Below are 13,435 nucleotides of genomic sequence, written 5' to 3' on the forward strand. Positions count from 1 at the left end.
GCGGAGCCAAACCTCCAGCAGTGGATCTGACTCCCTCCCACTGCCTCAGGGCCCCTCCTGAAGTGGATCACCTAAGGAGAAGCGAGCTAGGCCTGCCCCTCCTGCCCCCGTGCACTTTGCCTACCCACCCCAGCTAATTCACCAGATCCCAGCACCACAAGCCTGGCAGTGTGCAAGTAGCCCAGACGGGCCACGCCACCCCACAGTGAATCCCGCCCCTAGGAGAGGGGAAGAGAAGGTACACACCAGTCTGCCTGTGGCCCCAGCGGTGGGCTGGGGGCAGACATCGGGTAGGACTGCGGCCCCGCCCACCAACTCCAGTTATACACCACAGCACAGGGGAAGTGCCCTGCAGGTCCTCACCACTCCAGGGACTATCCAAAATGACCAAACGGAAGAATTCCCCTCAGAAGAATCTCCAGGAAATAACAACAGCTAATGAACTGATCAAAAAGGATTTAAATAATATAACAGAAAGTGAATTTAGAATAATAGTCATAAAATTAATCGCTGGGTTTGAAAACAGTATAGAGGACAGCAGAGAATCTTTTGCTACAGAGATCAAAGGACTAAGGAACAGTCACTAGGAGCTGAAAAGCGCTTTAAACGAAATGCAAAACAAAATGGAAACCACGACGGCTCGGATTGAAGAGGCAGAGGAGAGAATAGGTGAACTAGAAGATAAAGTTATGGAAAAAGAGGAAGCTGAGAGAAAGAGAGATAAAAAAATCCAGGAGTATGAGGGGAAAATTAGAGAACTAAGTGATACACTAAAAAGAAATAATATACGCATAATTGGTATCCCAGAGGAGGAAGAGAGAGGGAAAGGTGCTGAAGGGGTACTTGAAGAAATTATAGCTGAGAACTTCCCTGAACTGGGGAAGGAAAAAGGCATTGAAATCCAAGAGGCACAGAGAACTCCCTTCAGACGTAACTTGAATCGATCTTCTGCACGACATATCATAGTGAAACTGGCAAAACACAAGGATAAAGAGAAAATTCTGAAAGCAGCAAGGGATAAACGTGTCCTCACATATAAAGGGAGACCTATAAGACTCGTGACTGATCTCTCTTTTGAAACTTGGCAGGCCAGAAAGGATTGGCACGAGATCTTCAGTGTGCTAAACAGAAAAAATATGCAGCCGAGAATCCTTTATCCAGCAAGTCTGTCATTTAGAATAGAAGGAGAGATAAAGGTCTTCCCAAACAAACAAAAACTGAAGGAATTTGTCACCACGAAACCAGCCCTACAAGAGATCCTAAGGGGGATCCTGTGAGACAAAGTACCAGAGACATCACTACAAGCATAAAACATACAGACATCACAATGACTCTAAACCCGTATCTTTCTATAATAACACTGAATGTAAATGGATTAAATGCGCCAACCAAAAGACATAGGGTATCAGAATGGATAAAAAAAACAAGACCCATCTATTTGCTGTCTACAAGAGACTCATTTTAGATCTGAGGACACCTTTAGATTGAGAGTGAGGGGATGGAGAACTATTTATCATGCTACTGAAAGCCAAAAGAAAGCTGGAGTAGCCATACTTATATCAGACAAACTAGACTTTAAATTAAAGGTTGTAACAAGAGATGAAGAAGGGCATTATATAATAATTACAGGGTCTATCCATCAGGAAGAGCTAACAATTATAAATGTCTATGCGCCGAATACAGGAGCCCCCAAATATATAAAACAATTACTCACAAACATAAGCAACCTTATTGATAAGAATGTGGTCATTGCAGGGGACTTTAACACCCCACTTACAGAAATGGATAGATCATCTAGACACATGGTCAATAAAGAAACAAGGGCCCTGAATGATACATTGGATCAGATGGACTTGACAGATATATTTAGAACTCTGCATCCCAAAGCAACAGAATAAACTTTCTTCTCGAGTGCACATGGAACATTCTCCAAGATAGATCATATACTGGGTCACAAAACAGCCCTTCATAAGTTTACAAGAATTGAAATTATACCATGCATACTTTCAGACCACAATGCTATGAAGCTTGAAATCAACCACAGGAAAAAGTCTGGAAAACCTCCAAAAGCATGGAGGTTAAAGAACACCCTACTAACGAATGAGTGGGTCAACCAGGCAATTAGAGAAGAAATTAAAAAATATATGGAAACAAACGAAAATGAAAATACAACAATCCAAATGCTTTGGGATGCAGCGAAGGCAGTCCTGAGAGGAAAATACATTGCAATCCAGGCCTATCTCAAGAAACAAGAAAAATCCCAAATACAAAATCTAACAGCACACCTAAAGGAAATAGAAGCAGAACAGCAAAGGCAGCCTAAACCCAGCAGAAGAAGAGAAATAATAAAGATCAGAGCAGAAATAAACAATATAGAATCTAAAAAAGCTGTAGAGCAGATCAACGAAACCAAGAGTTGGTTTTTTGAAAAAATAAACAAAATTGACAAACCTCTAGCCAGGCTTCTCAAAAAGAAAAGGGAGATGACCCAAATAGATAAAATCATGAATGAAAATGGAATTATTACAACCAATCCCTCAGAGATACAAACAATTATCAGGGAATACTATGAAAAATTATATGCCAACAAATTGGACAACCTGGAACAAATGGACAAATTCCTAAACACCCACACTCTTCCAAAACTCAATCAGGAGGAAATAGAAAGCTTGAACAGACCTATAACCAGTGAAGAAATTGAATCAGTTATCAAAAATCTCCCAACAAATAAGAGTCCAGGACCAGATGGCTTCCCAGGGGAGTTCTACCAGACGTTTAAAGCAGAGATAATACCTATCCTTCTCAAGCTATTCCAAGAAATAGAAAGGGAAGGAAAACTTCCAGACTCATTCTATGAAGCCAGTATTACTTTGATTCCTAAACCAGACAGAGACCCAGTAAAAAAAGAGAACTACAGGCCAATATCCCTGATGAATATGGATGCAAAAATTCTCAATAAGATAGTAGCAAATTGAATTCAACAGCATATAAAAAGAATTATTCACCATGATCAAGTGGGATTCATTCCTGGGATGCAGGGCTGGTTCAACATTCGCAAATCGATCAACGTGATACATCACATTAATAAAAAAAAAAAAAAAAAGAGAAGAACCATATGATCCTGTCAATCGATGCAGAAAAGGCCTTTGACAAAATCCAGCACCCTTTCTTAATAAAAACCCTTGAGAAAGTCGGGATAGAAGGAACATACTTAAAGATCATAAAAGCCATTTATGAAAAGCCCACAGCTAACATCATCCTCAACGGGGAAAAACTGAGAGCTTTTTCCCTGAAATCAGGAACACGACAGGGATGTCCACTCTCACTGCTGTTGTTTAACATAGTGCTGGAAGTTCTAGCATCAGCAATCAGACAACAAAAGGAAATCAAAGGCATCCAAATTGGCAAAGATGAAGTCAAGCTTTCGCTTTTTGCAGATGACATGATATTATACATGGAAAATCCGATAGACTCCACCAAAAGTCTGCTAGAACTGATACATGAATTCAGCAAAGATGCAGGATACAAAATAAATGTACAGAAATCAGTTGCATTCCTATACACTAACAATGAAGCAACAGAAAGACAAATAAAGAAACTGATCCCATTCACAATTGCACCAAGAAGCATAAAATACCTAGGAATAAATCTAACCAAAGATGTAAAAGATCTGTATGCTGAAAACTATAGAAAGCTTATGAAGGTAATTGAAGAAATATAAAGAAATGGAAAGACATTCCCTGCTCATGGATTGGAAGAATAAATATTGTCAAAATGTCAATACTACCCAAAGCTATCTACACATTCAATGCAATCCCAATCAAAATTGCACCAGCATTCTTCTCGAAACTAGAACAAGCAATCCTAAAATTCATATGGAACCACAAAAGGCCCCGAATAGCCAAAGTAATTTTGAAGAAGAAGACCAAAGCAGGAGGCATCACAATCCCAGACTTTAGCCTCTACTACAAAGCTGTCATCATCAAGACAGCATGGTATTGGCACAAAAACAGACACATAGACCAATGGAATAGAATAGAAACCCCAGAACTAGACCCACAAACGTATGGCCAACTCATCTTTGACAAAGCAGGAAAGAACATCCAATGGAAAAAAGACAGTCTCTTTAACAAATGGTGCTGGGAGAACTGGACAGCAACATGCAGAAAGTTGAAACTAGACCACTTTCTCACACCATTCACAAAAATAAACTCAAAATGGATAAAGGACCTGAATGTGAGACAGGAAACCATCAAAACCCTAGAGGAGAAAGCAGGAAAAGACCTCTCTGACCTCAGCTGTAGCAATCTCTTACTCGGCACATCCCCAAAGGCAAGGGAATTAAAAGCAAAAGTGAATTACTGGGACCTTATGAAGATAAAAAGCTTCTGCACAGCAAAGGAAACAACCAACAAAACGAAAAGGCAACCAACGGAATGGGAAAAGATATTTGCAAATGACATATCGGACAAAGGGCTAGTATCCAAAATCTATAAAGAGCTCACCAAACTCCACACCCGAAAAACAAATAACCCAGTGAAGAAATGGGCAGAAAACATGAATAGACACTTCTCTAAAGAAGACATCCGGATGGCCAATAGGCACATGAAAAGATGTTCAACGTCGCTCCTTATCAGGGAAATACAAATCAAAACCACACTCAGATATCACCTCACACCAGTCAGAGTGGCCAAAATGAAGAAATCAGGAGACTATAGATGCTGGAGAGGATGTGGAGAAACGGGAACCCTCTTGCACTGTTGGTGGGAATGCAAATTGGTGCAGCCGCTCTGGAAAGCAGTGTGGAGGTTCCTCAGAAAATTAAAAATAGACCTACCCTATGATCCAGCAATAGCACTGCTAGGAATTTATCCAAGGGATACAGGAGTACTGATGCATAGGGGCACTTGTACCCCAATGTTTATAGCAGCACTCTCAACAATAGCCAAATTATGGAAAGAGCCTAAATGTCCATCAACTGATGAATGGATAAAGAAATTGTGGTTTATATACACAATGGAATACTACGTGGTAATGAGAAAGAATGAAATATGGCCTTTTGTAGCAACGTGGATGGAACTGGAGAGTGTGATGCTAAGTGAAATAAGCCATACAGAGAAAGACAGATACCATATGGTTTCACTCTTATGTGGATCCTGAGAAACCTAACAGAAACCCATGGGAGAGGGGAAGCAAAAAAAAAAAAAAAGAGGTTAGAGTGGGAGAGAGCCAAAGCATAAGAGACTGTTAAAAACTGAGAACAAACTGAGGGTTGATGGGGGGTGGGAGGGAGGGGAGGGTGGGTGATGAGTATTGAGGAGGGCACCTGTTGGGATGAGCACTGGGTGTTGTATGGAAACCAATTTGACAATAAATTTCATATATTAAAAAAAAATAATAAAAAAAAATAAAACCCAAGTAATGTAAATATAAAAAAAAAAAAAAGAATACTTTCAGAGAATTAAGAACAAAGCTGGAGATAACACCATCCCAGATTTCAAACTATAGTACAAAGATACAGTAATCAAAACAGCATGGTACTAGTGTGCATGCACATGCGTGTGCACACGCGCGCGCGCACACACACACACACACACACGAATAGAAGAGGATAGCCAGAAATAAACCCACACTCTTATGGGCAATCTATAACAAAGGAGGCAAGAATACAAAATGGGGAAAAGGGTCTCTTCAATAAATGGTACTAAACTGAAAAGCTACATTCAAAAAGCCAAAGTGGTCCAGTTTCATACACCATACACAAAAATAAATTCAAAACGGATCAAAGATGTAAATGTGAGACTTGAAACCATAAAATTCCTAAATGAAAATACAGGCAGTAATCTCTTGGACATTAGCCTTAACATATTTATAGACATGTCTCCTCAGAGACAAAAGCAAAAATAAACTATTGAGACTACACCAAAATAAGAAGTTTTTGCACAGCAAAGAACTCCATCAGCAAAATGAAAAGGCAACCTACTGAATAAGCTACTGGTAAATAATATATCCAATAGGGATTACTATCAAAGATATATAAAGAACTCAAAAAACAATCCAGGTAAAAAATGGGCAGAGGACCTGAACAGGTATTTTTCCTAAGACGACACACAGATGACCAACACATGAAATTATGTTCAGCATCGCTATTAGGGAAATGCAAATCAAAACCATATGCGGTATCACCTCATACCAGTCAAAACGGCTAGTATCAAAAAGACAAGAAGTAAAAAACATTGAGAAGAATGTGGAGAAAAGGTAACACTCATGCACTGTTAGTAGAAAGGTAAAATGGTGCAACTGTGGAAAATATGGAGGTTCCTCCCAAAATTAATAGAAATATCACACGATCTAGTAATTCCATTACTAGGTATTTACCTAAACAAAAACACTAACCCAGAAAGATACATGCACTCCTATGCTTATTGTAGCATTATGTACAATAGCCAAGGTATGGAAGCAATTCAAGTGCCTATTAATGGACAAATGGATAAAGAAGCTGTAGTGTACATATACGATGGAACATTAGCCATAAAAAGAAGAAAATGGTAAAAATTTGCAACAATATGGACGGACCTAGGAGGTATTATGCTAAGCAAAGTAAGTCATTCAGAGAAAGACAAATACCATAATTTTTTCAAAGAACCAGCTCCTGGTTTCATTGATAGGTTCTACTATTTGAGTTTATATATCACTTATTTCTGCCCTCACCTTCATGATTTCCCCTCTACCACTGGCTCTGCTTCGTTTGTTATTCTTTTTCTAGCTCCTTTAGGACTAAGGTTAGGTTATTTAAGATTTTTCTAACCCAAACTACGATGAGGTATCACCTCACATCTGTTAGAATGGCTAAAATTAACACAGCAAACAGGTGTTAGCAAAGATGCAGATAAAGGGGAACCCTTTGCACTGTTGGTGGGAATGCAAACTGGTGCAGCCACTATGGAGAATAGTACAGAGGTTCCTCAAAAAGTTAAAAATAGAACTACCCTATGACCCAGCAATTGCACTACTAGATATTTACCCCAAAGATACAATAACACAGATTCCAAGGAGTACATGCATCCAGATGATTGTAGTGGCATCATCTACCATAGCCAAATTATGGAGAGAGCCTAAATATCTATTGACCAATGAATGGATAAAGTTGTGATTGGTGTCTGTGTGCATATATACATATGTACACATACAATGGAGTATTACTCAGCCATCACAAAGAATGAAATCTTGCCATTGGCAATGATGTGTATGGAGGTAGAGTGCTATAGACTAGGCAAAGTCAGTCAGAGAAAGACAAATACCATATGATATCACTCACATGTGGAATTTAAATGAAACAAATGAACATGGCAGTGGAGGGAAGAAAACCAAGAAATCCATTCTTAACTGTAGAGAATGAATGGTTACCGGAAGGGAAGTGGGCAGGGAGGGGTTAAATAGGTGATGGGGATTAGGGAGGGCACTTGCTGTGAGGAGCGTTGGGTGTTGTATGGAGTGTTGAATCGTTAGATTCTACACCTGCAACTAATACTACACTGTGTATTAACTGGAATTTAAATGAGAACTTAGAAAATAATTTTTAAAACTTAAAATAAGCAGTAAGAAAATGACTAACACCAAAAAATAGGAAAAATGGGTCTTATTTCATTTCTCAAAAGAAGTCCGAATGGCCAGTAGCTATGAAAAGATGTTCAAATTCAATAATCGTGGAGCTGAAAATTACTCCTATAATGAAATTACATTAAAATGGCAAAAATGATAATTCTCTAGATACCTTGTGTTGATAAGGACATAATCAAAAGCAATGTTTAGAATAAACTATTGATAAAGGTGCAAATTGGTACAACCATGTTAAGATACACCAAAGTTGAACATTAGCACATTTAATGACGTAACAGTTCAAATGTAGAATATACACGAGATTTTAAAGTGAAATTCATAATGAAAAACTGGAATTGGCCAAAATATCCACCGACAGCATGTAGATATGTAAACTAAGGAGAAAATATTACACAGCAGTGAGAATTCATGAACTACAACCACTATGCTCAAAAAGCAAAATCGAACAATTTCTTTTATGAGCACACACACATAGAGAACTGTTTTTCAAAAGATGAAAGTAACTGGGACATACAGAATTCATGGTATTGGCTACTGACCGGAGGCACGCAAAAAGGATAGAGTAAGGACTTAGCACAGGCCATATGATAGTATTAAGTTTTGGCTCTTAAATCTGGTGGTAGATTTATGGCTGTTCGTTTTGGTTTTTTGCTTTAAATCCGCATATAGTTGACATGTTATTTTGTGTGGATCAAATATTACATAACTAAACACTTCATGTCCACCTTTGCACGACACTTGATATTTAGCAATGGGCACCATATTTGCTGTTCTTCTTTAAAATGTATTGAAGCAGAAGCTAATCACGACCATCATTACGACAATCAAAAGGATTACAATGTAAAATAAGGGGAAAAGAAACATTTTAAACAATTCAGGAAATAGTTATGTGAGTTGTATTTAATTTGCAAAATAACTTACCTAATGTGTCACATTTCTCCCTAGCTCCACAAATGTCTTCCCTTAAAAACAAAAAAATTTTGAAACATTTTCAGCAAAGGTTTTTACAACAATTCAAAACACAGATAAAGAAGTTTAAACTGTAATATGACCATTACCATCAACTCCCTTCCAAATCTGGGTCTTAAACTCTCGATAATTTAAACCCAAGGTATACACCTCTTGTATATATCAATAAGCAATAGAAGCTATAGAAGAGTGCTGTGAATAGTTGAAGCTTTAATCAAGTTCAGTAACTAGCTTTCTAATTACATTTTTCACCTCTGCCTTTACTTATGCAGTACCTGTAATAGAGTTTACCCTTTCCTTGATGCTTCCGCATCACTATGAGCTGCAGTGATTATTCTCCATGACAAATAAGGATGTTTTCAGATATCACCAACTTAGTTTTTTTTTGTTTTGTTTTTTCTTCTGCATTACTTAGTCCCTAACCCATCTGACAATTCTCTGGTCTTTCCTACATGTCAGCTATTTTACATGGACTAAGGGTTTCATTTCAGGGTTCTAGAAAGCAGATTATGAGTCTGACCCCTAAATGGAAGAATTATTTCCTTCTGTCAACCAACCAGCCAATCCTAAAATCTAATTATTCTAGTAACCAGTGTTACTGAAGCAAAGGCATGAATTAACAATGTATAGTGGTGCTTATAAAATGGATATTTTTTAATAGCATAAGTTGTTTTAAGTAAGCACATTAAGACCCTTGCAAATACAGTCTAGCAATTAAGATATGTATTGAGCATCAAAACAATAGGTTTTTTGTTTTTTTTTTTTTCTTTTTAAAGTACAAGTAGCCAAAAAAGTAGGCAACCAGTTACAATTCAAAAGCTCTTCCAAGTGATTGAAGTATCAAGCGGGGAAGGAACATAACCTGTTTTCAGTTCCATAACTATGTTTGTTTCCAAATATTTTTCCTAGTTCTGTCACTAATAAGGAAATTATTTTGCTTGGGTCAGTTCACTCCTCAGCAACCTAACATTGCTAATTTCCTAAGGAATCCATTTGCATTTTGGTCTGCAAGAACTAGGTTTTCATTCAACAGTATCTTTTGCAAGACAAGTTCTTAGAGAACGCTTCCATGTATCGATAAAGAAGGTAACAAGAAATAGCAGTGATCACGCAGGACAGAAAGGTAAACCACTGTGGTGGGAAGGTTATTTCTAAAACTGTACCTAGTGATAAGAACAGCAGTGTCATGGTGAGAAGGGTGAGCATCATCAAGAACATTCTGAGTTTGCTGCCATAAACAAAAGTTACGCAATGTGGTAGCTGCATTGTAACTGATGACTGGTCCTTCCTGCACACAAAAAAATAAAAAACGGAATTTAATAATACATTAAAACATCCATATCCTCTTTTCTCCAAGCTTGTCAGCATCCTCGTAGTTTATCAAATAGCATTTTCAGAAGCAGATAAATTAACATCTGTCCTTCATATTTTTAAAAAAATATCTTAGCAATATTTAAAACATCAGGATCAAAATGGAATCTAGTGAGATCTTTTCCATGAAACCATTTAAAATTTAGAATCAAAAAATTTGTAAAAACTGTTATAAATCCTTCAAGGGTAGAATTACAAAAGGGAATACTTAGTTGTTTTTAAATTATTATTTCCTTTTATTTCCACCACAAAGTAAGTTAATCACTCCCATTCAAGTTTTTGAATGTAAATTTTTAGGAATATCTCATTTCTAGTAACAGTTTTGTGATCTGTATGTAAAGTCTACTACTATTAAGGATACTAACTTCAACCAGTTTCTTACCTGTTCATTATGAATTACAACTAATTTCACGATTACTATGTTGATAAGATTTCCAATACTTGAGTCCTTGTAGATTGCTGCAACCTACAAGGGAAAATAAAATGTTTCACATTCTACAAGGTTAATCCTACATCAGAGTTCATTTCTAGTTCTTGATAGAACTGCACTTTACTATTGACCTTTTAAGAGCTGTGGTATGAAAATATGTTCTTAGTGTTAGGATCTTATTACATATGCTTTCAGATTTTATAAGACAGCCCTTCATATGTCGTACATGTAAATTTTGATGTATTAACTGCTAAAAAAAATTATAGTATTTACTTTAGAAAGTGTAAGATCAGATACCTAAATGAGATATTTCTTCTCAAAAGGAAACTGAATCCAGTCCTAGAACATCAATTGTCTGACCTACCTGCACAGTGTCATCTCCCAGGGACCTTTTCACAAATCCTGATGCCCAGGCCACATCTCTTAGCAATTAAATCAGAATCTCTAGGGTTGAGACCCAGGCATCAGTATACCTTCAAAATTTTCCCAGTATTTTTTTTTAATGATTCCCATGTGAAACCAAGTTTGAGAAACAGCAACCTTAACCCTATTACTGAGATCGGTCCATGTATCAGCAGCATCTGTATCACCTGGAGCTGATCAGAAATGCAGAATCGCAGACCCCACCATGAACTAGTGAATCAAAATCTGCATTTTAACAAAATCAAGTAATTTGAGCACTCGGAACTTGGAAAATACCCTTGAGGATTCAGCAGGAATTTCACTTCATTCTGTGCCACACTCCCTAATTTACATGACCATTATACTCCATAGAGAAGTTTTAACTAATATTTTCCAAAATGGCTGTATAGTTCCAATTCTGAATATGCTTAGAATTTTTAATGGTTAGCATTCCTGGAATCCATGGGGACTGATTCATCTAAAATCACATAAGAAACCCGACAAGAGGTCACAGGTCGATAGGCAGGTCACCACCTGGTCTTTAATTTTCCAAAACTGAAAAATGCAATTCTATGGGGCCCTCTACATGGGCTCAGTTTATGATTCTTGGTTAAGGTGCTAATTCACTAATTTATCTCTTCTTGTAGCCATCATAGCAGTTTCTGCTGCAGTAGTGTCTTCCATGTTCAATGCCATTTCACTCCTTTCAAGACAATCCCTCAGGACCTGGGCCACCTGTGCAATGAAAGTCATTTCCAAACATAGGTAGTAATCTCTTTGACAATGGCCTTAGTAACATTTTTCTTGATAGGTCTCCCTAGGCAAGGGAGAAAAAAGCAAGACTAAATGACTAAGACTACACTAAAATAAAAAGCTTTTGCACAGCAAAGGGCATCATCATCAAAATTAGACAGAAACCTAATATTTACAAATAATATATCCATTGGGGATTAAGTATCAAAGATATATAAAGACCTTAAAAAGCCATCTGATTAAAGTAGGGCAGAGGACCTCAAGAGACATCTTTCCAAAGATGACATATACATGGCCAACAGACACATGAAAAGATGCTCAACATCACTAATCAGGAAAATGGAAACCCAAACCACATCACTTTACATCTATCAGGAATAGCTAATATCAAAGAGACAAGAAATATCAAGTGTTGGTGACGATATGGAGAAAAAGGAACCTTTTTTCCTGGACACAGTTGGTGTAAATGTAAACTCGTTGCAACCACTGTGGAAATCAGTATAGAGGTTTGTCAAACAAAAATAGAAATACTTTGCGATGCAGTTATTCCACTACTGGCTATTTACCCAAAGAAAACCCTAGTTCAAAAGGGTATGTGCACTTGTGTTTATTACAGCTTTACAAGAGCCAAGATATGGAAGCAATCTGTGTCCACTGATAGATGAATAAAGACATCATTTTATACATATGTGTGTGTGTGTGTAATAGTATTACTCAGGCATAAGGAGGAGATCGTGCCATTTGCAACAACATAGGAGGAACTTAGAGAGTATATTGCTAAGTGAAAGAACTCAGGCAAAAGACACTTATAAGTGGAATCTAAAAAGCAAAACCAAGCATTAATAAACCCATAAATACAGAGGACAAACAGGTGGTTGACAGAAGGGAAGAAATAGGCAAAATGAGTGAAAGGGTGGGAGGTACAGGCTTCCAATTATGGAATAAGTCAGGAGGATGAAAGGTACTGCATAGGGAATATGGTCAATGGCATTGCATGGTGAACTATGGTAGCTACACGTGAACACAGCATAATATGTAGAGTTGTCAAATCACTGTCGTATACTTGAAACTAATACAGCATTTTTTGTCAACTAAAAAATTTCTGAAACCTGGATCACCATCTCCTGGACCACGACCCAGACCAAGATAGCAATTGCTTCAAGAGATACTACTTGTCCCATCCTTTTGATTAACATTCAACATCTACACCTTGCTTTAATCCAGAGACAGGGAAGACATGGACCCTGATCTTGTGGACCTTAGAGTTTGCTGGAAGTACTAGTGGTGGAGTCCTCATTCCATCAGCCAAAGAGCTGTTTCAATATAATGAATCACCTACACGACTGCTCCAGTTTTGGTTTTTTTTTTTTTTTTTTTTTTTTTTTTTTTTGCTACATGGAATAATGACGAGAGCAAGAGCCAAAAACATCTCTGGAAATGCTGACACTGCAGGGTCACCATGGACTTCAATACACTTTCCAGAACTTTATTGTTTTAGCTGTGCAGCCATAGGCATTTACAGGTTGGTTATTTCTACCTACAGTGGTGCCTTTAGCAGAAGTTGCGGTCTTCTGGCATTGAGAGTACAGGGACAAATCATTGGCCATTTCAAGCAGGTCTGTTAGCCCCGCAGCACTGCTCACTTGAAAATGGGAGCTGTGGAAACTGGTAGCTGAATTGGTATTTTCCATGCAACTTAAGAAAGTACATACTTCCCGTGGAAAACAAAGTATACCCACACTTCAGACTTATCCTTTGATTCAGTGAGTTTCACAGTGGATGCTTTTCTAAGTCCAATTACAAAAGAGAACAATACACCTCAGATTTATGCTCAAAGGCTCTCTTCCACTTAAAAATGAACAGTTGTGAAGACTTCTAGGTCACAAGAGA

The 13,435-nt window shown here is 37.7% G+C and overlaps 1 protein-coding gene across 3 annotated transcripts in view; it reads right to left on the minus strand.

Moving 5' to 3' along the window:
* Positions 1-13,435, minus strand: part of ADAMTS20 (ADAM metallopeptidase with thrombospondin type 1 motif 20) — a 178,731-nt gene that overhangs the window by 112,084 nt on the left and 53,212 nt on the right. For all 3 annotated transcript variants that reach the window (XM_060657892.3, XM_060657893.3, XM_060657890.3), the window contains exons 5-7: positions 10,343-10,426; positions 9,753-9,877; positions 8,542-8,582 (exon numbers count right to left, since the gene is read on the minus strand). In XM_060657892.3, the coding sequence (XP_060513875.3) occupies positions 8,542-8,582; positions 9,753-9,877; positions 10,343-10,426 (250 nt within the window). The remainder of the gene's footprint in view (positions 1-8,541; positions 8,583-9,752; positions 9,878-10,342; positions 10,427-13,435) is intronic.

The sequence above is a fragment of the Panthera onca genome, chromosome B4 (assembly GCF_046562875.1).
Source record: "Panthera onca isolate mPanOnc1 chromosome B4, mPanOnc1 haplotype 2, whole genome shotgun sequence".
NCBI lineage: Eukaryota > Metazoa > Chordata > Mammalia > Carnivora > Felidae > Panthera > Panthera onca.